This window comes from Panthera pardus, unplaced genomic scaffold (genome assembly GCF_024362965.1).
Source record: "Panthera pardus isolate Hobbes unplaced genomic scaffold, ASM2436296v1 HiC_scaffold_19, whole genome shotgun sequence".
NCBI classification, from domain to species: domain Eukaryota; kingdom Metazoa; phylum Chordata; class Mammalia; order Carnivora; family Felidae; genus Panthera; species Panthera pardus.
Genome location: NW_026526754.1, coordinates 25,101,556 through 25,125,638, shown reverse-complemented (window position 1 = coordinate 25,125,638; position 24,083 = coordinate 25,101,556). Strand labels below are relative to the sequence as shown.

At 65.1% G+C, this 24,083-nt stretch overlaps 1 protein-coding gene across 1 annotated transcript in view; it reads left to right on the top strand.

Moving 5' to 3' along the window:
* Positions 1-24,083, top strand: part of GALNS (galactosamine (N-acetyl)-6-sulfatase) — a 25,326-nt gene extending 1,243 nt beyond the window's left edge. The window contains exons 2-14 of the mRNA XM_053906757.1: positions 3,500-3,623; positions 3,938-4,012; positions 4,887-4,989; positions 7,549-7,692; positions 8,593-8,659; positions 8,744-8,871; positions 9,191-9,330; positions 11,057-11,160; positions 14,204-14,340; positions 15,011-15,113; positions 19,180-19,301; positions 20,994-21,111; positions 23,266-24,083. Of these exons, the coding sequence (XP_053762732.1) occupies positions 3,500-3,623; positions 3,938-4,012; positions 4,887-4,989; positions 7,549-7,692; positions 8,593-8,659; positions 8,744-8,871; positions 9,191-9,330; positions 11,057-11,160; positions 14,204-14,340; positions 15,011-15,113; positions 19,180-19,301; positions 20,994-21,111; positions 23,266-23,352 (1,452 nt within the window). The 3' untranslated portion in view covers positions 23,353-24,083. The remainder of the gene's footprint in view (positions 1-3,499; positions 3,624-3,937; positions 4,013-4,886; positions 4,990-7,548; positions 7,693-8,592; positions 8,660-8,743; positions 8,872-9,190; positions 9,331-11,056; positions 11,161-14,203; positions 14,341-15,010; positions 15,114-19,179; positions 19,302-20,993; positions 21,112-23,265) is intronic.

The window sequence follows — 24,083 nt, the reverse complement described above, 5'->3', positions numbered from 1 at the left end:
TTGGCCTGCCGGGTGTGCCCTGCCTGGGGCCGCTCCCGGCTTGCAGACACTTGTGGCCGCAGGTCAGGCGTTTGTGGGTTTGAGAGCGGAGGATGTTAGCTGCTGGGTGTGTGTGCGGCCCCAGGGGCGTGGTCACACGGGCCACTCTGGGGGGCCGGCCCTGCAGGGGTTCGCAGGATTTTTGGCAGCAGGCTGAGCCGTCGGTGCGTCCCCTTGTGACTTTGTCACCTTGCTCTATCTGCAGAAGCTGGGAGTGGAGACTCTGAACTTAGAGTGGGTTGTCAGGGAAAAGCGGGAGCACAGAGGGCAGGCCCAGGGTGCTCGACAGCGCTCAGGCCCCGTCCCTCTTGTGACTCGCGCTCCTCAAACCCTCGGAAGGACTCCGCTTCGGTGTGAGTCGGCCGGCAGCTGCGGCCCTTGGAGAGCTTCAGGACGGCCGCGGAGAGGCCGAGGCCAGGCTGGTGTGGGGAGCGTTCAGCCTGGCCCTGACCTCCAGGGAAGGCCAGGGGGTGGAGTTTGAGTTCCATGCCTGACGACAGTGACTTAATCGGTCACGGCCTGTAGCGAACCCTCCGCGAAAACCCCGAGCAGTGGCAGCTGAGGGGTTCCAGGCTGGTACCTCCATGGAGGTGCCGGGAGGGTGGCCTGACCAGGGGGCAGGCAGGCTTCTGCCCACCCAGGCTCCCCTTGGGCTGTTCCGTCCATCCCATCTGGTGTTCCTGAGTCACACCCTTTAGGACAAACTGGTCTCGGGAAACACGACGCGTTCCTGGGCTCTGTGAGACGTGGCAGCCAGTCCTTGGGTTCCGTCAGAAGTACAGAGGCCTGGAACACGCAGCTGGTGTCTGCGGTGGGGCCAGCCTGTGGCACTGAGCCCCTGACCCGTGGGGTCTGATGCCAGCTCCTGGGAGGTGGGGCAGGACTGGGTGGTTGGCACCCGGGAGCTGAAGAAGCAGTTGGTGTGGAGAACTCCCAGAGTTAGTGTCAGAAGTGTTTCGAGTAGGGGCGCCCGGGGGGCTCAGTCGGTTGAGTGTCCAGCTGGTGGTTTCGGCTCAGGTCATGATCTCACAGTTCGTGAGTTTGAGCCCCGCGTCGGGCTCTGTGCTGACAGTGCAGAGCCTGCTTGGGATTCTCTCTCTGCCCCTCCCGTGTGCGTGCGTGCACCCTCTCTCTCTCTCTCTCTCTTTCTCTCAAAGTAAATAAAATTGAAAAATAAAGTTGTTCGAGTAAAAATTGGAGTTTCCCCAAAAGGCAGACAGAGACCCTCACGGGACCTTTGGACCAGGGCCACGGGCCTCACGCAGCTGCCGGGAAACATTCAGGTTTCAGAGATTTAGCTCAAGAAAATGAGCGTAAAGTCTCTCAAAACTTTTCCCTATTAAAATCGTGATTTCTTTTTATTAAAAAAAAAAAAAAAAAATAAGAGTTCTTCAGCAGTCCTGAAGAAAGATCCCAGACGCTTCTGTGGTTCTGCCCTCCGGGGACACTGAACGTGCTGGTCTTTAGTGTGTGAACTTGCTCAGGGGACAGCTGCTCCCGAAGCAGGTTGTGGCCTCTCGGGAGACCCCATCCCGATGGCTGTGACGGAAACTCCGCTTCCTGGGGAACAACAAGTCTTGCACACGCGCCCTCTGTGTCTCCCTGCGTGTGCCAGCCGCTCAGAGCCGGGCCCCCCGGAGGCTGGTGTGAGCAGGCCCCTTGGGCTGGCCACACTCTCCTGAAGGCGCGCCCTTTCGGATTCCTGCCCTCCCCTTCTGTCCCCGGGCAGTACCCGCTCTCTTCGCCAGCGCCCGTAGCGTTTTATGTCGTAGTGTTTTGAAATGATCGTGTTTTGGGGACGCTGGGTCGAAATCCATTAACTTCTGTTTCGTTCTGCCTTTTCGAGGGGCTGCTGGAGGGCCCAGACGTGCACGGGTGACTGTGTTTTGTCGAAAGCGTGGCTTCAGGCCCAAGAGGTCTCAAGCGGTGGTGCGTGACCGGCACCGCGGTGCTTTGGCTTGAGGGGACTACGTGGGGAGCCCCCCACCCCCCGGACACCCGCCGTGGGGCAACAGGAAACCGTCACAGCCGGCCGGGAGGGTCAGGACTGGGCCTCTCTCGTGCAGGTTCCTCCTTGTGGCCTTGGGGTTGCTTGGCAGCCAGAAGTCCTCCAGACTTCTGGGCGGCCAACATTGGTTACTTGGGACCTGCTGATGATAATGACACGACACGCACTCGGAATGACTCAGGCGAGGATAGCAGTTCTGGCTCTCCCAACCGGATAGGCCCAGCCGCTGTGGCTTCAGGCCAGCAGGATCCAGAAGCACGCCCCCACCCCGCCCCCAGCCGTGTCTCCAGGCCTGGTTGCAGGGTGCGCTGCCTTGATGGCTCAGGTGGCTTGCCTGGGTCAGCCTCGCTGGGGAGACCCAGTGCAGGGAGCGGGATGGGGGCAGGCGTGACGGGGCCTCCTCGGCTCTCCCGGGTGGCACCCGGCAAGGGCCAGGACCACGGACGGACGTCTGTGTCGGTGTCCCTCAGCGTGTGCCTGAAAGCGGGCAGGTCCCGGGCGGGTGCGCACCCCCAGGGGTTTAGAAGATGTTGGGAACGACCGCAGGGTCGGAGAGATCGAGCCCCTCGTTGGGCTCCAGGCTAACATCGTGGAGCCTGCTTGGGAGCCTCTCTCTCCCCGTCGCTGTTCCTCCCCCAGTAGTGCCCATGTTTATGTGCACGCACTTTCTCTTTCTGTCTAAGTAAGTAAATAAATAAAAAGAGTTGTCTTTTCTGTCCGAGTCCTGGAGGCCAGAGGGAAATTGGGGGTGGCAGCAGGACTGGCTCCCCCGAGCCTCGGGAGGAGCCTCTCCTGCCTGTCCTCCGGCTCCGGTGGCCCCTGGCCTTCCCGGCTTGTGGCCTCGGCCCTCAGCCTCTCTCCTCCCACGGCTTCCCCGTGTCTGCATCTCCTGTCTGGACAGGAGTCGTTGAGTTTGGGGCCCGTCTCCCCCCCAGCGATTCCACATCTTAGCGGACGACACCCGCGTTTCCAAATAGGAGGCGTGCGCGGGGTCCGAGTGGACCTGACGTTCGACCCGGGACCGCGTGGATGGGCCGCGTTCCGTACGTGCACCCGGCACGTGACAGGCTCTGGGGCCGTCGTGAATCGCGCCGCCGTGGACGTTCGCGTCATTCGTGTGGTTGCGTGTGGCGCCAGCTGGCCGTTCCCCGGGTAGACCCGGGAGTGGAACCGCGCGGGCGTGGGGCCACGCCGTGGCGAGCTTGGTGGGGAGCCTGGCCGCTTCTTCCTCGGCCTGGCTTTGCGCAGCAGGCTCGGGGGCTCTCGCTTCTCGCTGCGCCTACATGTGTGTTTTGAGCCGCCGGCCCCGCGAGCGGGAGGCCGCCGGGCGCTGGGGTGTGGTCGGTGAGCTCTGCGGCTGTGTGGCGCGGCGACGGCAGCTCCGGCTTTCCCGTCGCGACTCCCCCCGAGACGGAAGGAGGTGGTTCCACCTCTCCGTGCCGTCTCCTGCAGATGGGGTGGGGCGACCTGGGCGTGAACGGAGAACCTTCCAGAGAGACCCCAAATTTGGACCGGATGGCCGCAGAGGGGACGCTCTTCCCAAACTTCTACTCAGCCAACCCGCTGTGCTCGCCGTGTAAGTCGGGGCTGGGCCGCGGGCACGAGGCGGGGGCGGGCACCCGGGCGGCCCTGGCTCCGCCGCTCCCGCCTTTCTTCCGAGCGGAGCGCCACAAGGGCTGGCAGGCGGGCGCGGCCTTTCCCCCTGGGGCCCGGGCCCCGTGCCGTCACGGGGTTGGGAGGTAGAAGCCGCCCGTGGCCTCCTGGGACGGCCGCTCGGGCTGCAGAGACGGCCTAACGTGCGGCCCCGGGAGGAGCAGGAGGGCCGGAGGGGCCGGCCGTGGGGCTCGCGTGGGACCCGGGCTCGCCACGGTTTCTGTTCTCCCCGCGCAGCCAGGGCGGCTCTGCTCACCGGACGCCTGCCCATCCGCAGCGGCTTCTACACCACCAACGGGCGGGCCAGAAACGGTACGCTACCCACCGACGGCGTCTGCGGGCGCCGGGGGCCCGGGGAGGAGGGCCGGGGCTGGTCACCGTGGTCACATGTGACCTTGCGTCTGCGGAATGGTGCCCGTCACCTGGGCTGGGAGGTGCCGTTCGGGTTGTAGCACGTCGTTTGAAACAGACCGTTGTGGTGCTTCCGCTCAGGATAGTGCGTTTTGGGGGCGCCTGGGGGACTCAGGCGGTTGAGCGTCCGACTTCGGCTCAGGTCACGGTCTCACAGTCCGTGAGTTCGAGCCCCACGTCGCGCTCTGTGCCGACAGGTCGGAGCCCGGAGCCTGCTTGGGATTGTGTGTCTCCCCCTCTCTCTGCCCCTGCACCGCTCACACGTGCACGCTCTCCTTTTCTCTCTCTCTCAAAAATAAACAGTAGCAAGAGAAATTTAAGACTGCATTGTTTTTGAGTTTACCTATTCATTCTGAGAGAGAGGGGGCGCACGCACGTGCAAGCGGGGGAGGGGCAGAGAGGGAGACTCCCAAGCCGGCTCCGTGCTGTCAGCGCAGAGCCCAGCACAGGGCTTGAACCCCCAAACTGTGAGATCGTGACCTGAGCCGAAACCAAAAGTCGGACACTTAACCGACTTGAGCCCCCCAGGCGCCCCCAAAACCGTGCGTTTGAAGAGGAAGGTGGGGGGTAGTGGGCGACGGTCTTCTCAGGGTCTCGGTGGAGGGCCCGCCGGTCTTTTTCCGGCTGCAGCTGTGACGAGGACGGCCGGGCCCAGCACCCCTCCCTGCTCCTCGTACCCGGGCGACTTGGACGGTCGTGCTGCGGGGATCTCGGGGGGCCCTGGGGAAACAGGGGCATAGAGAGCCCGGGGAGCACACGCCGTATTGCCCTGCAGCCTACACGCCCCAGGAGATCGTGGGCGGCATCCCGGACGACGAGCTCCTCCTGCCCGAGCTGCTGAAGGGGGCCGGCTACGTCAGCAAGATTGTGGGCAAGTGGTGAGTCCTGACCCTGCTCTGGAGCGTGCCCCACGCCAGGGATGCTGGCGAGACGCTTCCGGGAGGCGGGTCCTCGGGTGGGAGCGGGAGTCCGCTGTCCCGCTCCCACGTCACCTTCCCGGCCGCACACCCTGCCCCCTGCTCGTCTCCCCGGGGTGCCTGTCAGTGCGGCTCGTCCGGCACGGGTGACACCATGTCGGCAAGCACAGGTGCTCTGGGTGTGGGTGGTGTGAAGAGGCAGCGGGAGGTGACGGGCAGCCCCTCGGTGTGGGACCGCCGGGACCCGGCGATGGGACCCTGGAGGCTCGCGTTGCTGTGCGTGTTCGTGCCAGAAGCAGGTTAAACGGCTTCTTACTGCCCGGGGTCCCTGGGTGCGCAGCCCTGGAGGGTAGGTGTGGAGGCCAGGTGTTCTCTCCTTCCTTTCCCGAGTTCCGGGGCTCTTGGGAAAGAGCAAGCCCGCTTCCTACCGGGAGCCTCTCCGGTTTTCCAGTCCTCGTGGCCCCCCCGCTGCACCGGGGCCCCTCTGGCACTTGGTGGCACTGCTCTGCCCGGGACGGGCGCCTCGTCTGTGCCCCTTGGTGGGGGGGGTGCCGGGTACAAAACACGGTGGTCACGTCGACGGGGGGTCCACAGAAACCGGAAGAGTAAGGGTCGGAAACGCAGGAGCTCCAGAAGCTGCCTAAGGAACGCGTTCTCGCTCCCAGCAGGTGGCGGTGGCGGGGCAGAGCCGGTGGGGCCCCCGTCGCCCGCACGGCCCCTGGTGGTGCCGGGGAGACTGGCAGAGGGCGGGAGCGAGGCCTGCGGGACCGAGTCTGGGCGGCGCCCAGCCCGGCAGCTCTACCCCCGCGTCCCGCAGGCCTCCCGGGCGGGGGCCCGTCACAGGGCCACACTGGGTATTGGCGGCCGTGGCCGGACTTCCCTGACCTTCCTCCCGGCGCCCCTCGTCCAAATTCCTCGGCTTGACCAAGTGCCGGGTGGGTGCGTCCAGGACTCGAGCGAGAGGCTGCTTGGGCCGCCCTGGGCCCAGGGGGCCGCGAGCGCTGCCACCGCAGGCTGAGCGTGGTCGCCGGACGGCTCCGCGTGGGCAGGACCTCGGGCGGGTGTTGCTGTCAGGCAGAGGCCGCGCGAGCCGGCGCAGGCGGGCAGGCAGGGGTGCCGCGGGCGGCCGCTGTGGCCTGCTCCCCGCTGGGGCTGGAGGGCGCTGTTAAGTAACGGGGCGCTGTAGCAGTGCGCCCCGGGAGGACGGGAGGCGCCGGGAGGGAGCGCGGAGCCTGCGCTTAGGTTTCTGCCAACAGAGAGGTCCCGGCAGAGAGGCGTGAGGTCGGCGCCCGCCGTGTGGCGTTCCGGAGGCAGAGTGTTCTAGAGCTAGCCGTGGGAGCCGGGCCCCGAGACCCACGTTTCCTGGCATCTTCTTAGACTCCGTTGCCGGGCACCTCGGCTCTGGCCCTGTGTGGCTGCCCTCCCCCAGCGCACCGCACCCTCCTCGAGCGGGTGACCGAGCCGTGTAGCGAGCTCACGGTGCCCTGGGATCCACACGAGCCACCGCGGCCCTTCGGGGCAGGGGGAGGGCTCCCCGGGGGCAGCAGAGGAAGGACCCTCTGTTGCAGGGACGCTGTGCGCGAGCTCGCGTGGTCACGAGAGCATATGTGACCCCTTTCCCCGGTGGGGTCGCCTTGCTCCCCAAGAGCACGTGGCCAGGGTGCACCACACGCGTCTAGCCGTGCTCAGGCACTGCCGGCCCCTCCGATGGGCACCTCCCGTTGGCAGGAGAGCCTGACATTCGGTGCCCCAAGAGGGAGGGTTGTCAGGGATGAGCGTGTGGGGCGGGGTCGCCTCCTCCTGATGCCTACAGTCCAGAGCCTGGTCCGGGGAGAAACTCGGCCGTTGTCCCCCTGTGGGCACACCCACCCGCATTTGGGGCCAGGGCGCTGGCTCAGTGAGCAGCCCCGGCGGGTCCTGGCCCTGCCCCAGTGTGTGATGAGGTCAGGTCCCGGCAGTCAGTTCACCCAGGGCCTGCCGGGCCATCTTTGGGGGCGTGATTATCGGTAACCGGGAGAAGAGGCTCTCGATCGATGACCGTGTCCCGAGAGGTTGGTAATTACTGGAACACTGCCTTCCTCACACGCTCGGGGAGGCTGAACCTACAGACCTGTCCCGACAAGTAGGAAAAGGCTGGAAGAAGCTGGAGTGTGGAGGCGGGGCTGCGGTTGGAGTTCTGGGTGGTTCCGGGTGGGTGTGAGGTGTCCCACCCTGCGTCTTCCCAGAGCCCTTCCTGGCATCCTGGAGCCACGCGCGGGCACGCTGCTGTGCCTGGCGCCCTCTGTGGCCAGCGCCTTCTGCCGTTGCCTGTTGTGGGGGGTGGGCCTGGCGCCCTCCTGGAGGAAGAGGTCCTGGTGTGTCTGGGGCTTAGCGCAGAGCCCCCGTGGGCTCCCAGTGGGCACGGGAGCCGCACCTGTTTCCCGAAACGTTCCGTGAAGGCAAGGAGTTGTCGTCTGTGGTCAGAACTCTGGGGCACCGCTGCGCAGGGGTCCCTGAAGCGTCCTGGGTTCCTGTTTCTAGGCATCTGGGCCACAGGCCTCAGTTCCACCCCCTGAAGCACGGATTCGACGAATGGTTTGGATCCCCCAACTGTCACTTTGGACCTTATGACAACAGGGCCAGGCCCAACATCCCTGTGTACAGGGACTGGGAGATGGTCGGCAGGTAACGGGTCCCTCCCCCCCGACCCCGAGGACGGTGGCGCCCGGCCCCTGCCCGCCCCCCATGCTGCCGTGGGGGCAGGACGGAGGTTCTGGGACCACCCGCTTGCCAGCGTGCCCGGGCTCTGCTCTGTCAGCTGGCGGTTCTGCCCGGGGCTGAGGGACTCGGGGCCTGGGGTTGCTGCCCGAGCCACACCTGCAGGGGCTTAACCCGGAAAAGGTTAGAACCGTGACGGCGACCAGAGCGCCTCCCCCCGAGCAGGTGCGTTCGCCCCGCAGCCGCATCGGTATCCGAGGCTTGGTTCGAGCCCGTCGGCCGCGCTGTCTGCCTGCCCCGGATTGGCCCGCGGCCGCGTGCCGGGGCACCATGGGGCTCAGCCCTTCCCTGAGAGCCTGCCGGGGGCGCTCTGCTCCAGGAACCCCTGGTCTGGCCTGTCAGGCCCTGGTCTGTCTTGGGTTTCACGTGGCTTCATTTTCCTTCCTTTTTCATTCTGTCGTGTTTTGGGTGGAAATTCTCGTTGCGTATCGTGGGCCAGAAAGCTAGGTCACGTCCTTGCCCCTTTAGTGGCCGTGTATCGAGACAGTCGCGTGGCTCAGAGCGCACAGCTCGGCGGTTTCCGGCACGTCCTTGGTGCCGTGCAGACACGGCCCCCGTGAGCTGCCAGCGGCCCCGGGTGACCATTGACCCTCCTCTGCTGTCCTCTCCCCCTCCGACCTTCTCTCAGATGGGGGCCGCCGGGAGCCTCGTCCTCGAGCCGCCGTGGCCTCAGGAGCAGTGCCAGAATCCGGTCTCGTTTGACGCATCTTTGTTTTGAATGAGGCCCGTGACCGCCTGTGGGGTCGTGGAGGAGGAGGCTTCCCTGGGCTGAAGTCTGGTTCTCGTCTGGGTCTGTGTCCTTGTCAGATACTATGAGGAGTTTCCAATTGACGTGAAGACCGGAGAAGCCAACCTCACCCAGCTGTACTTGCAGGTAATAGGAGCCCGGGCTGGGCAGGCTCCGGGGTGGGGGGCGGGCCGGCCTCCAGGGCACAGGAAGGTGGTGTGTTTTCCTCAGGAAGCCCTGGATTTCATTAAGAGGCAGCAGGCAGCTCAGCGCCCCTTCTTTCTCTACTGGGCCATCGACGCCACTCACGCGCCTGTGTATGCTTCTAGGCCTTTCTTGGGCACCAGCCAGCGAGGGCGGTGAGTCCTTGGTCATAGAGACACAGACCCCCCCCCCACCCCCCCGCTGGAGGGTTCGTCTGTGCTTGATTACCTCCAGGGGCGGGGCACTCGGTACCGTTGCGTCTTTAATGAGCATTCACAGAGACTGAAGCCCTGTGCTTCTTTGACGCCCGGGTTTCGTGGAAGGAGGGTTGCAGTGGTCTGGTTGGCTCTGTCCTGGGGTGTCTTTGAGATCTGGAGTTCTCCTCCCCCTCTTCTCTGAATTCAGCGAGTCTGTTGTGTTGTCCGTCCCGGAAGTCAGGGCCTCGCTGCTTGCTGATGCCCTCTTTCCCCGTAGGTACGGGGATGCTGTCCGGGAGATCGACGACAGTGTCGGGAAAATCCTGGGGCTTCTCCAGAACCTGAGGATCGCAGAAAACACGTTTGTCTTCTTCACATCTGACAACGGTGCCGCTCTCGTTTCTGCTCCCAAACAAGGTCAGTGTTCTCACACCGTCTCCCCCACGGCATGTCTGAGACTCTGTCAGGGACCCCTCCTGGGGGCCCTCGTCCAGTGGGAACAGACGGGACAAGGCCCGAGAGCCACACTTGGCCTGGGCCTAGTCACACAGGAGACCGGCAGGGGCCACCCGCCACGTCTCACGGTGCCCCCTCCGCCCCTGAAAGGCTGGGGCATCTCCAGGCCTCAGGGGAGGTGGTGTCTAGGAGGGCAGGGGTGAGCCCCCTGCCCCGGAGTGCTGGCTTGGCTCCGTGAGGGGGCCTCCTCAGGGCTGTGGCCCCTGGGGCTGCTCAGCGAGCTCTCGGGCTGCTCCGTCTCGTAGAGCAAGGATGTTCCACCCTGGTGTCCTGTAAGGGTCTCCCCCCCCCCCCCCCCATCGTGCCACGTCTCTTCGTCCCATTTTCCTTTAAAACACCAGAGCCTCAGCAGGGCCCTGAGTCACTCAGGGGGCTCTGGAAGGAAGGCTGCAGGGATCGGGAAGCCCTCCGGGGACAGGCCTGGGTGGGGAGGTGCTGAGGGACCCTGTAGCTGGTGTCCGTGGGGCAGACAGGTGCAGGTTGAGAAGGAATCGTGTTTCGGTGATGGCAGCGGTTGAGGGTCCGGCCTGGCTGGTCTGGGGCCCCAGGCGGGCCACGTGGTGCCATCCATGGCCCCTGGAGGGGCTCCATCCTTGGGCAGGCTCCCCTCGTACAGCTGATGGTCCCAGAGGTGGGGGCGGGGTGCCATCCCCCACCCGGCTCGACATCCCGGAGAGCCTCCCTGCCAGCCGCCCTCGCTGTGACCAGCAGCCTCCCGGGCCCGTCTTTGTGCCCGAATTACGGAATGGGTCACGTGCGTATTTATACGAACGCAAATCTTTGTACTCCTCGCACAGCTCGAGGAGCAGGACTGGGTGAGCCGTGGACCCTCGTGGGCACTCCGAGCCCCGTGAGCCCCCCAGACACAGCACATCCCGTCTTCCTCGCCGTCCCGGGATCTGCACGCCTGTGCACGCAGTGCCTGCATTCCCTCCACAGCTGCTCTCCCCAGACCTGTCTGCACCAACGGGGTGGGGTTCGGGTCCGGCGTAGGAGCAAGCCCCAGGGGTTACTGGCCCGTTTTACTTTCCCGCATCTCAGGGGGGACCAGGGTTGAGGGAGCCCCGGGCAGCTCGTGCTGGCAGCCGCGGTCCTCCACGTGTCCTGCTGGGGACCTTCCTTTGTGCTCTGGGGCTGGCCGGCCGCTGACGCTTCCCGCAGGTGCAGTTCAGGGGCCACCTGCTCAGAGGGGGACTTCTCAGATGAACCCCCCACGGGACTCGGGGTGGTGCGTCTTAACTAGACCCCAGCCCCACACACAGGGGTGCTAAGAAGCCCCACGCCTGGCAGGTGACCGTAAACCCCAGTAACCTGCTCTCGGGGAACACGTTTCGTGGCCCTTGGTCACAACACTGCTCACGTTCCGAATCTGAGCGGTCGCTCAGCACCGGGGACACGATGTTCCGCTTTGAGGCGTTCTGACCTCGAACTTGAGCTGTGAAGTCTGCGCCGGTCCCGTGTGGAGGTGCCTGCGTGTTTCGGCAGCATCGCCCCGAGGGGCCGGGAGGATGGGGGGAGGGGGTGGGCCGTGGCAGGGAGACGCCGCCTGAAGGCGAGCGCCCAGCAGGCCGTGTGCCACCCTGGGGACCCGGGGAGGCGTCTGATGGGCGGCCCCCTGTCTCCCCAGGTGGTAGCAACGGCCCTTTCCTGTGCGGGAAGCAGACCACGTTTGAAGGTGGGGTGAGGGAGCCTGCGATCGCGTGGTGGCCCGGGCGGATCCCTGCCGGCCAGGTGAGTCAGAGCGGCCACCCCCCAGGCCTCCGCGGCGGCGAGACTCCCGGCGCCTCCCAAGGCTGAGGTGGCTGGAGGAGAGCGAGCGGGGCGGGCGGCGGCGGCTGCCGTCGGCAAACGTGGCCGGCCTGAGTGACACCGAGCGAAGCAGACTTTATCAGAGCCTTAGCGTGCTAACGGGTGTCGCGCACACCTGGAGGGCTCAGGGCACGCCGAGTTTCTAAGACCCACACCTGGCCGCGGAAGCTTCTCCCCAGAGCACGTCTCCCGGGCCACTGGTTCCGCGGGCCCTCCGAGAGACGGCAGCCGCTGGGCGGTGTGTGCGGCGTGCAAGGGCAGACCGCAGCCTGGTGGCCTGGCCCCTCGTGGCCGGGCCGGTGTGCGTCCTGCCGTCCCCGCTGGCAGCCTCTTCTCCTCGGAGCACCCGCTCCGTTCCTCCTTCAGCTGAGAACCACGCGCAGCGCCCTCTGTCCCTGGGCGTTTCAGTTCAGACTCCTGTCCCCGGGGGCGTCCAGGCTGACCTGTGAAAACACGCACGTCTCCGTGTCTTACCTGGCCTTCCTCCTCTTTTGACGAGCCCCAGCGCTGGTTTCGGGTCCGCCCTCACAGCAACACCACGAGGCCTCCCGTGACACCTGTGGCTTCTGTCACACCTGCCAGGCTTAGTGGCCTACACGACAGCCTCGTCCCTCGGGCGGGGGGTCGGGAGACCAGCACGGGCCTCACGGGCCGGCATCGGTGTCACGGGCCCCGTTTCCTTCTGGAGGCTCCCGGGAGGACCCGTTTCCTCAACTTTCCCGGCTTCTAGAGGCATCCACGGCCCCTCCCTCCGTCGCCCGAGCCAGCAATGGCCCGGCGAGTGTCCCCTCGTCACGTTGACTCTGGCCCTCCCGCCCCCGTCCACCGTTAGGACCCTGTGGTGACACTGGCCTTCCCTGGGGGTCCAAGGTCAGCCCCTGTTTTCAGGTCGGCTGCTTGGCAGCCTTGGTTCCCCTCTGCCCCGTAAGGAAGCGTGTTCACGGGATCTGGGGATTGGGGTGTGGACGTGGTGGGGGGTGAGTGGTGTCCTGCCTGTTCTCATCACCACCACTGCCACCGTCGTCACCATCGCCGTCATCGTTACTGTCACCGTCCTCCTCATCACCACCCCTCCCGTGCCACACGTTAGCACACTGTGGCCGAGAAGAGGAAGTCACTTGTCAGGATCTCCCAGCTAGGAGGTGGCAGAACTGGGAGCAGACCCCTGGTGTGGGGCACAAAGCCCACCCTCCGTGGCTCCCCACAGCCACTCCTCTCTGGGACAGTGTCCACGGGGATCCCTGCCCAAGGGGAGGCTCCAGCCTTTGGGATCACCCTCCACCCCTCGCATGCCTGGCTTCTCACCCGTCTGGGCCCTGCTCCCCGGAGGAGAGTGTACCTAACAGAGCCGTGTGGCCCTCCCTGCACTGGCCCGTGGCACGTGTTGGAATTGAAGCGGACAGCTTGCGGTGACGCCCTGTCGTTTGTGCCCGCGGTTGCAGCTACTCGGCCCCCCTTTCGCATCGGGTAGCACGACTTGACGAGTTACAGCCTTTTTTTCCGGAGTGAAGTCTCGGGAGTGCTGGGAGAAGCGTCCGTGACTTCCTGCCACGTGCCCGCAACAGACCTTCTGCGTTTTCTCAGACGTTCTGTGCACGTTGAGAGTTTCTGTTTTTCAAAAGAGCTTCTCTGTGTGCTCCCGGCTGTCCCGTGCTCCTAAGGACGTCAGACACCCCGTCTTTCCCATCGTGCCACCCGCACGGCACCCTCTTCCCCGTTTTCCGCAGACGGTTAAGATATCTGGGTTTCTTTCTTTTCCTTTGTTGTGTCCTAAAAGAAGCGGCCAAGGAGAGAAGCCACGGGAACGAGATAAGGCCGGCGGCCCTCTCCTCCCTTCTGCAGGGAGGCTCACAGGCCTCGCACCAAACCTTCACAGCTCGCACCCAACGCTGACCGTCCTGCTCCCCCCGCACTGGGCAGCGGCACCAGGGACGCGAGCAGCCGCGGGCTGTGTGCTCAGTTTCCACACGGAGTTGTTCGTGGCAATGTCACGTGATAGCCCTGAGGTGACAGTCCCCCGGGGCGCGGGAGGCGGTGGCTAAAGTCCCGCCAACAGCGTGTGCACGGGGGATGCCTGCCTCGCCAGACCTGCCAGCAGACCCCCCGGGTCTCCCCACGGACCCAGCCGTCACCCCCAGATTGGGCTTGAGGAGAGCGGGGGCCACCGATGGGAAAGCCCCGGGAGACTCCAGAAGAGGCAGAGCCACGTTCGTGGAGACCAGCAGGCGCCCCGATTCTGAGGACGCACCTCTCCTCGGGCCCGTCCTGCTGCTTGTGTGGAGTTAGACCGTTCGTTCAGGGCCAGCGTAGTCTCTGCAAGAAAGGTTGCCGTCCCGTCCGCTCGCCCTCCCGTCAGCCCTGGCCAGGCGCCCTCCTCCCTGCTGCTCTGGGCCTCGGGGGTCTCTTTTCCACTTGTGCTCAGACCTGATCTGGGAAGTTCCCAGTGGTTCAGTGTTGAGATAACGGTGACGGCCTCGAGAGGGCAGACGGCGCCCTGCTGGACCTGCTGGCCTCTCCCCAGACCGTCTTTTTGCTTCTGTCTGGTTCTCGTTCGTAGCCGCTGCAGCTGTGAGGGCTCGGGATGGGCCTGGAACAGGGCCTCGGCCCGCTCCAGGGTCACGTGGGCCAGCTTGAGCCCCCGTTGGGGCCTAATCTCCCAAAGCCACTCTCCCAACGAGAGGGCTCCTCCCTCCTTTGCAGGGTCCCGAGGGGCGAGAGTGTGGCAGCCACGCGTGAACCCGCCCGACCCCCAAGGACGTGAGGGGTTCCGGGAGGGGCTGAAAAGGCGGGACCCGCGGCGAGGTGCTGGGCCGGGGCGTGTGGCCGTGCGAGTGCGCACCAAGCGTGGAAGGCCGCTGTCTGCGTGCGTGCTCCGTAGGGTTGTGACCGCGTGCCCCTTGCTGCCCCTGGCGCCATCTGGTCGGGGCAGGGCATCCTGAGCATGCCTGTGCCACGTCCCTTTCAGGTGAGCCACCAGCTGGGCAGCCTCATGGACCTCTTCACCACCGGCCTGTCCCTCGCAGGCCTGGCACCGCCCAGCGACAGGGCGATCGACGGCCTGGACCTCCTCCCTGCCGTGCTGCGGGGCCGGCTGACAGACAGGTGGGTTCCAGCCGGGCGCTGCCCCCCAGCTCCAGGTTCCACACAAAGCAGGACTCCATGCCTCACTGGCTCTCGGCAGAGGGAGGATGTGAGGGCACCGGTGGGACTTGCTGTCTGGTGGACGGGACGCGTCCTGGCGCGGGAGCCCCGGTCCTCCTGAGACCGTTCCTAGCACCCAGGGTGCCAGGGCGTTTTCCACGTCGGCTCTCGGGGCGGAGGGCCCTCGTTCCTGCCTGTGATGGCTGGCACTTGTGCCTCAGGCCATGGGAGGGAGGAGAGACTGTTCTCCCCAAGTCTCCGGGCACCCGGACCCCTGGAGCCCGGTCCCGTCCTGCGCCCCACGTCTGTCGGGTCCTTCGTGTCCAGGCTCAGCTTCTCTGCAACGCGACACTGGCCCTAGAGCTCGCGTCTTGCTGGGGAGGGGCCACCAGACGTCCTGGTCCCGGCAGGCTGTCTGCCCCAAGACGAGGGCCAGAGTCTCTCCCAGGGCCCGGAACCGAGGCGGCCGACCTTGGGGGCTCACCCCCAGCAGCCTTGTGGACCTGCTCCCCCGTGTGCCCGGTTTGAGCTCAGCACGGTGGTTTCTGTAAAATTTCGATATAACTGCACACCCGCAAGTTTCTCGTGTCACCCGACCTCCTGTCCCCACCCCACCCCCCTCGCCGAACAGGCCGATATTCTATTACCGTGGCGACACGCTGATGGCGGTCACCCTCGGCCAGTACAAGGCCCACTTCTGGACCTGGACCAATTCCTGGGAGGAGTTCAGACAGGTAAGGGGGCTTAGGGCGGCCGTGGGCTCCGCTTTCCACACCACCTTGTCCTGGGAGGACACCTCGGGACCAAGCGGGCCGGCTGCTGGCCGGCCCCAGAGGCCTCGCCGTGGGCCCGCCGTTAGCAGGGCTGGCGGTGACATGGCGTAGCAATAAGGACAGCTCCTCGGGAGCCTGGACTCCCCTCCTTGGCCACCCTACCCTCTCTGAGGCCTCCCAGAGCCCGGGGGAAAGAGTCCTCAGAACGGGCTAAGTAAGCCTCGGGTCGGAGGGCTCGGACCCAGGTGAACCGCGTTGCCTTCCCCCGGCACCCCCGGCACTTCCCGTCTTGTCCCCCCCCCCGCCTGTCCAGGTGCTCGGTGGCCCCCCTGAACGGGCCGCCGTAGCGTCTGTGTCCCCGCGTCTGCCCCGACGGCGTGCGGGCGGCTGCCTGGTCCTGCCCCTCCTGGGCCTCAGCCCCCACCTCTTCCAGGCACTCAGGGTGCTGCCCCCGCCCCCCTGAGCGTCTGGATCTCAGGCACAAGAACGGCTTTCCTTTTGGAAGGAAAAGGGCACGAGTTAGCGACACACCCGAATACGAGGGCGCTGTGTGCAAGTCAGGGCGCGGTTGCGGACGTAAGGGCTCTGGTGCCCGGCTGATGAGGCAGATGGCCGTGGCTGTGGGGCCACCACGCGCAGCCAGACAGCCAGAGCCCGGGACGGCGTGTGCCTCCTCCCAGGTGGCCCGGGGCCTGGCCAAAGTCCCCGACTGGCCTTCAGAAGCGAGGATCGGCACCAGGTGAGCTCAGCTGGACTGAGCGAGCCAGGGCTTCTCTTCTGGACTCTGACCCCGCGGGTGAGCCCAGAGGAGTGTCCTCGGGCCTCCAGACTCACTGTGGTAGCAGAACGCTGTTGGCACAGGGCATAACAGAGCCCCGTCCCTTGGCTCCTGGTTTTAGCCCCAGCTCCCCCAGCACGGGATCTCAGCACTGAGCCATTCAGCTCTCCCTGCTTGTGGCCGCCTCTCACCTCCTCTCCATTCGTCCAGGGTCCCTGCCCCTACTCTCCCTGCCCCCAGCCGAGCACCTGACACCCTCCCCCGCCGTCAGGCAGGGCTGTGTGTGGTTCACCCCTTAGCTGCTCAGAGTCTCAAAGGCCACAGGAGCACCCGAAGACCCAGAGCCTGGCCACGCGGGGACCTTCGGGGTTAGCTGTGTGCTCTAACATCTCCCTGCCCCCACCCCCGTGGCACACGTTGGCTTCCCAGGGCTTTCTAGGGCCCTGTTGCCGGTTGCTGGAGAGTCCAGGCTGTCCGGGAAACTGCCCCTCGGGCCTCCCTGTGGCTCCCTCCCTGGCCCTGCAGGCTCGGGGCACCTCTCGGGGCAGGGTCCAGTCCGCTCTGGCCCAAGTGAGACACATTCCAGCTCCCGCCCAGGCCCAAACCCAGAAGGGCCGGGAGCTTCTTTCAGAAGGGGTGTTGGAAAAGTCCCGAGGTCCTACAGGCAGAGCAGCCTGTGTGGCCTGTCCTGATTTGACCCCATTTACAGCGGGATCAAAAGTGTCAGGAGAGGCCGCTTTGGCATAACCAGGTGGGGGCCCGCCCTGCTGCTGGTGAGTCACACGCCCCTCCCCCCGTCCACAGTGCTCTGAGGGTTTTTGTGGAAGCTCCCCGGTTGGTTTGGTTTGCACGGCTTCATGTTCTTGGGAGACCAGGCACACAAAATTCTCTTCCCCCACCCCCTGTGCTACACAGGGTAGCGGCAGTGGGTTCACCCATCGGGGCTGCCCGCACGGCTGTTCTGATGGCCCTTGTCCCCGCAGGGGTCAGTGTGGCCCAGGGAGCGTGTGAGGGTGGAAAGGGCCCAAGAGGAAGGGGCCCCCTGCCGCCACCGGCTGCCCTCCCCGCTCCCCCCAGCACCAGGGGGACTTCAGCGGCCCACACGGTGGGACAGCTTTGTTCAGAGGCCACGTGCCCGCCCTGCTGGGGCCGCACAGCCAGGCCTGGGCTCCCGGCCCGAGGGAGAGAGAGGCCTGCAGGTCTGTGGTCCCTGGGTTTGGGGGTCACGTGCATCCACCTTACTGGCTTCCCGGCTGTACGCCCGGTCCTGGGGCTCATGGCAGGCTTGGGGGGAGAAGGGTGGAGGTCTAGAGGCTGGGCAGGGAGGGGGGCGGGGAGGAGAGGGAGAGGTGGGGAGCATCTTCCTAGTGCCAGACCGGGTGCCACTGTCCCTACAAGTGTGTGACCTCCCCAGCATAGAGGTTGGCTGAGGCCCTGGGAAGAGCTGTGTGCAGGGAGGGCGTGTGTGTGCACGTGACCTTCTGCACTTGCGGACTGCATCGCACACGGCTAGCCGAAGTGCACGGTTCCAAAGGGCAGGCCTGTAGAGGAGTGTGCCCTGCTCCCCGCTCTGTGCGCTGCGCTGGGCTCTGAGGAGGGGAGGGGCCCCCGGCTGCAGTGCCCCAAGGGCAAGGCCTCCCTCACAGAACAACTGTCACGAGAGAGATCCTATACTAATTAACGGGATCTTAATTAAATAGCTTATTTGATTTGCATCCAAATGGTAAATGGTGTTCTGTCTAGACTCGGTGCTTCCCCGACAGCTGCCCTGCATTTTCATGCTGAGGGTGGCGGATTCTCCCGTGGTTAAATCCGTGTCTGTTCCCCGTCACTTGTCCCAGAATCCAGAAGGCCAAGGAGCCACCCGCTCTGGAACCCACTTGGGTATCCGTGGATCTGTAATCGGTTGCCCTCGGCAACTTAGATTGCCCTTCCTTTGCCAGCCACTGACTCAGGAGTCAGCTCGGTGCGGATGAGTGGAATTTCACGGGCTCCTGGCCTCTCTGCTTTATTGAAAAGCAGAGTGTTAAGTGCTCCACCGACAGCTGCCCGTTCCGGACACGGGCTCCGAGTGCGTGCCCGTCCACCGTGCTGGCGCCTGCAGAAAGCCTTCCGGCGGCTCACGGTTGAGAAGCGAGCTCACGTGTCTGTCCCCCAGCCCCTGGTTGTGGGGTTAGCGTGCACAGGTCATGGCCACGTCACGGCCACCTCTCCAGACCCTGTAAAACCGGTCCTGTGTTGGCCGAAGACCAGTGTCGAGCTACCTGCAGGACCCTGAGGTCACCAGTGCGTCGGGACGGTACAGCCGACCTTTCCCGTCCCCAAGTCCAGGAGTCCCGAGAGGCAGCCCGTAAGCCTTGGGGACAGAGCTGCAGACTGGGCCGCAGCTTCTCGGGGGGGCCCCAGGGCCATCCCAGGACGTGGACAGACTCCCATCACCCCGTGACATCCCCTTTCAGATGCACATCAGAAGCTGCCCCTGAGAAGGAGCCGTGGGGGCAGAGGTGGCCGAGGGAGGGTGTGGGGCCGGGCCCGTCTGGGGGGCCGTGGGCCACACGCCTGAGCTTTGACATACGCTGGCCGCTTTTTCTGGTGCGCTCGCACGTGTCTGCTGTGGTCTGTTTCAGTCCCTGCCTGTCACCTGGGCATCTGGGCCGCCACGGGCCTTACGAGCGTTTCCTCCTGGCTTCTCCTGACGCTGACGAGCCAAAGGAGTCTTCAGGGTGCTGAGTGCCGGGTGCTGTGTCTGCCAGGCAGACAGGGTGGGGGAGCTTTGCCCCGGGAATCCGTGCCAGTCAAGATAAGAGCCGGGCTAAAGTATTTTGTGTGTTTTTTTAAGTGATAACGCTTTATTTTTTTTTAAGATTTTGTTTTTTAACTAATCTCTAGACCCAACATGGGGCTCAGACTCACAACCCCAATTTCAAGAGTCTCATGTGCTACCAGTTGAGCCAGGCAGGAGCCCCTAAAGAGATTCACCTCCCGCCAAAAACGGGCCTGATTGCTCAGCGGCCCTGAGGCCCAGCGTCGGTGGTGGAAAGGTGCCCCTACAGGACGGCCACCCTCCCGCGTGCTCGTCCCCTCGGCACCCCCTCGTGGAGCGTCCCGGGGTGCGGCACGCGGGTCACGGCTGCTGCCTGAACGGGATGGACCGGCCGGCCTTGCCAGCTCGCGGCCACTGCCTTCCGGGCCCCCAGGGCGCGTGCAGGCACAAAAAGCAGTCCCCGCCCTCCCCGCCTCTCGTTTCAGGGCGTTGATTTCTGCCCCGGACAGAACGTGTCAGGAGTCACCACCCACACGCAGGAGGAGCACACGAAGCTGCCCCTGATTTTCCACCTGGGACGAGACCCGGGGGAGAGGTACCCCCTCAGGTGAGCCAGGGGCGGAGGCCTTCGGGCTGCCGGGGCCCCGGGCCGGCAGGTGTAGGCACTGACCAGCGGGCCGCGCGCTCTGAGCTCTGCTCTCCCCCCGTGCTCCCATCCCCCTGCTGTCTGGCTCCCGCCCCCACGGTCCGCGTGGCCCCGTGACGGGACCCCTAACCCGAGCTGCCTTTGGGATGGCAACAGTGGGGGGTCGGGGGCCCGGGCACGGGCAGCGCCGGCCCGGGAAGATCCACCCCGGGGCCCCTTCACCCTCCGGGCCAGGACCGCCCTCCTCCCAGTGAGACTCCAGGATGAGACGCTTCTTGGGACCTTGGTCCGGCTTAGAGATCTGGGATCACGGGAAGGAAACAGATAGGCCGTGGGTGAAACCACGTGCCCCACGTCTACCTGCGGCAGAACCTCCTGCGTGGTCTTATTGGCAAGAGGGACTCTATAGAGGTGATCGTGGTGAGGGTCAAAACGAGACCACCCTGGATTAGGATGGCCCTAAATCCAGGGAGAGTATCCCTGGGAGACAGAACAGGGGACACGGACACGGGAGAGGCCACGTGGAGATGAAAGCAGAGGTGAGGGGATATGGCCACAGCCAAGGGACACCCGGAGCCCCCGGGAGCTGGACGAGGCGGGAAGGGCCCTCCCCTGGAGCCTCCGAGGGGGCACGTCCCGCCTGTATCTCAGCCTCCAGCCCCCAGAACTGGGAGGGAAGAGATTTCTGTCGTTAAGCCCCCTTCCGCGGCCACCGGCTACTGTAGCTCCAGGACACTCACTGGTGGGAGCTGGGAGCCCCTCACGGCTGCCACACGCCAGGGAGGTCGGGAGCCCAGGGCCGTGTGCAGGTGGGGTCGAGGATCAGGCTCAACCGGGGGGAGGCTCGGAGCAAGCAGTCTGAGCCCCGCTCCTGACCCCGGAAGTAACTTCAGAGCCAAGACGCAGCAGGACCACGGGAGCAGGTGGCAGGGCCCAGCGTCCGGAAGAGCCGCCCCCCCCACCTCTGCTCCGCCTGCAGCGGCCTTGACCGGCTCCCGGTCACCCGGAAGTTACGTGCGTCAGTGTGCACCATCCCCTCAGGCCCTTGTGCCCGTGCTCCCGACAAGGAGACCCAGACCCAGGGTGGGACACAGTTCTGGGAAGAAGAGCCTGGAGCCACCGCCCGGCCCAGAAGGGCTCACGGGCAGACTGAGGGGCCTCCCGGGCTTCCCGCGTGCGCTGGCACCACGGTGCCGAGTAACCTGACCAGTGAGCCTGCCGAACGTGGTTTAAGCCGATCCTTCTCAGTGCGTTTGGCCAGAATCGCGGAGACCTGCTTTGAAAAGCTTGCGGGTCTGCGGCCGCTACACGGATCTGGGCCAAAGGGACCAGGAAGGTGGGGAAGGTGCCAGGAGCCTGCTAGATCTGGGTCTGCTCGGAGGTGCCCGTGACCCTGGCGGTGCCCTCGGTGGTGCCGGCCAAGGCTCGGGCCCGGCGGAGTGGGGCAGGAGTCCTGGCTGCTGTACTGTCACCTGGCTGTGCCTGCAGCCTCGTTTGTAGGGAAGGTTCCCCGAGGTGCACGCCTGCCGCGGGCCAGTGGCTCCAGCAGGGACGGCTCCTTCAGTCCCCAGGCCCGTTCCTGGCCTGCTTGGGTGGCCTGCCCCGGCCTGCCCGGGCCTCCCTGCTTCTGTGACCTGGCGCTCTCCCCTCCAGCTTTGCCAGCACAGAGTACCTGGATGCGCTTCGCGGGATCACCCCGGTCGTCCAGCAGCACCAGAAGGCTTTGGTCCCCGGACAGCCTCAGCTCAACGTGTGCAACCAGGCGGTCATGGTAAGGGGCTGGCAGGCCACGGGCTGCCGGTGCCGGGGGTGTCCCGAGGGCCCCGTGAGGTCTGCACCCCCCAGGGCATCGCCGTCCTTCCCCCCCCCCCCCCCCCCAACGGAGCCGTCTGGGGTCGCCGTGAGTTCCAGCAGCCGGGCGATCCCTGGGCGGCATGGCAGGACTCCGGCAGACCGCATGTCTCCAGAAGCTGCCGGAGCCCCCCTGTGGCTCCCGCTCGGGCCTCACAGGTGTGACTGTTGTGCACGACAGAGACGCCAGACCCGTGTGGGGCAGGGACATGCCGGGCTGATGACCTGGAGGTCCTGTCGGGGACAGACCTTGGCTCCCGTGGGACCCGCCTGCAAGTCCTGTCCCTGTGACGGAACGTGTCTGTGCACGCCCTGCTCCACAGAGATGGGCGATTCAAGTGTCCCGGCGTCGGCAGCACCCCGAAACCCACAGAGCACCATCGGGATGGCTTAGCCTGGCTTCCCAGGCTGTCAGCTCCTCCTCCCAAGCACCCCATTCCCCAGACCTACCACGTGATTTTGAGGAAGCTGTGGCCTGGAGCCCAGCAGGGTTGGGGGAGTCAAAGTGCAGGGTGGGGCCGACAGTGACAAAGCGTGCCGACCTTTCCTGGCGGCGAGAATGATCATAGTGCGGACAAGGCTGCCTCATCAGCCGGGGTCAGTGCAGGGGTGGTTTTGTCGCTGTTGTCCCCATCTGGGGCTGTGTGTCCTGAGGCTCCCCAAGGAAAGACACTCGGGGCAGGAGCCAGCAGGGCCGCCTCCTTCCCTCGAGGGCGCCAGGGGCTGTCCGGCTTCTGAAGTCATAGCAGTGGGGCAGGAATGTCCCCGTCTCAGGACCACCACGGAGCCTTGGGTCCCAGGAGCCTGAGAGCCCCCCTCATGCCCCGCCCACGGAGGAGCCACGGTGCCCACTCCAAGCCCCAGCTTTAATCTTTCTGTGTAAGACAGCTGCCCCCACCCGCGACATGCTGTCCACTGGGGAATGCTGTGCGGATGCACACTGGGTCTTAGGGTGGCAGCGTCCTTTCCCACCGCCTGGGGGTGGAGGGACCTGGCTGGGCACTGTCGCAGCTGGCTGCCTCTGCACTGGGGGTGAGGGCGACCCTCTCAGCCCCACACACCTCACGAGTGAACCGAAGACAGACTGGAGCAGTGTGCAGTGGCCCCCAGACTCCCAAGGGAGCACTGCCCCTGGAACACTGCACGGATCTACACGCCTGTGCAAAGCCCTCGGCCCTCGCCACACCCTGGGCGGAGGGGAGGTCCTGCCTTCTGCCCTCAACCCCCAGCTCAGCCCTGCCTCCACTCTGTCAGGCCAGTGGGGACGAAGATTCGATGTGGTGTCCTCTGACAAGATCAGTCCTGTGCAGTCTATCACAGCCCTTGAGTAGAGCCTGCTGTCCTGGTACACATGAGACACCAAGGTGCCTTTAAGAATCGTGGGTGCTGGCTCCTGGCACCCCAGACTGGCAGTCTGCACCCAGATTTTCCATTCTGCACACCCTGTCGCTTTGCTCGGCCTCAAAGGTTGAGAAGAGCTGCTTTCTCCAAAGCTTGCCCTGTCCTGGTGGCTGGCCGCACCCTGCATGGGCAACCAGGGGCCATGTGATGCCATCTGGGGCAGGAGGGGACTTCCCCGGGGTTCTCCCTGCCATCGAATCTCTGATTCAGTAACACCCTCTGGGGCCCCCTCTCAGAAGAGTGCCCCCAGCATGATTCTGAGTCTCCCTACCAAGGCACAGAAGCACCCCATGGGCAGTGGGAGGACACAGGAAAACAAGGGAGCCTCCCTCTCTGGCGGGTGTCTCTTGCTGGAGAACTATGGCCATAAAGAGAAAGTCTGGACGTGAATATGCATGGCCAAGTTGCCACATTGAATCGTTGTGCTGAGACAGGCCAGCTCTTCCCCAGGTGACGGCTTTCTGTAGAGAACCTTAAGGCTGTAAGGAGTCTCCTCTGTTAGCCCTTCCTGAAATGTGGCGCTACGGCGGGGACAGGTGGCAACCTGGCCCGTGGCCGCCCATACCCTGGGCCTGAGGCCAAGGAGGAGATGGGGCAGGGCAGGAGTCGGGACACTACTGAGCCTAGAAGTGTTAAGAATAACTCAATGTTCTCTCTTAATTCTCCTTGCCAGAATTGGGCGCCCCCAGGCTGTGAAAAGTTAGGGAAGTGCCTGACACCCCCGGAGTCCATCCCGGAGAAGTGCTTCTGGCCCCACTAGCACCTGCTCGTGTTCCAGCCAGGCCTGGGCTCTCCTACTGGCCCTGCAAATGCCCGCGGGGAGGAAGGCTCTGGCCTCAGGGCTCCTGAGCTGGAAGAGCCCCAACTGTTCTCTGCCCTGCCCGCGCCAGACAGACATTACCTGCAGGTGACAGCAGGACCTGCACGTGCCCGCAGTCTCCCAGCCCTCCTCCTGGCCCACCCCAGCTTGCCACGGCAGCCCACAGCCTCGGCCCAGCCCCAGAGCCGAATGCGCTGGCTCAGGGCCCTGCCTCCATCCCGGGATCCAAAAGGCGGAGCTGTCCCCTCCCATGTGTGAGTCCCACTGTCAAAGTTGGCCATGCCCATCCTGCTTGAGCCCCTGGCACCATCCTACTAGGAGGGAGTTGTGAATGTGGAAGGGGGTTTGGCAGCAGCCAGGGAAGGCCTCCCTGGTCCGGTGAGGACAGAGGGATGCTAGCACCTTCGTTTTAACACCTACCTTAGGGATGCTGTCCTGGTGCCCTGCATGGCGAGCGGGTGCCTGCCTTCCAGCCACCCGTTACCTGGTGTGGCACGGTGCAGAGAGACAGCGAGCGGGTGTGGACGCCAAGCTTGCCCGCCCGGAAGGCGTGTGGAGCCGCCTTCTAGTGGGGTTTTCACGTCTCTGCCGTTGTATGCCAGAGCTGTACCGTTCTAAGACTTGGGAAATGATGGTGAAAAGTTCTAGAATAAAGTTAACAGGCCTTTTTC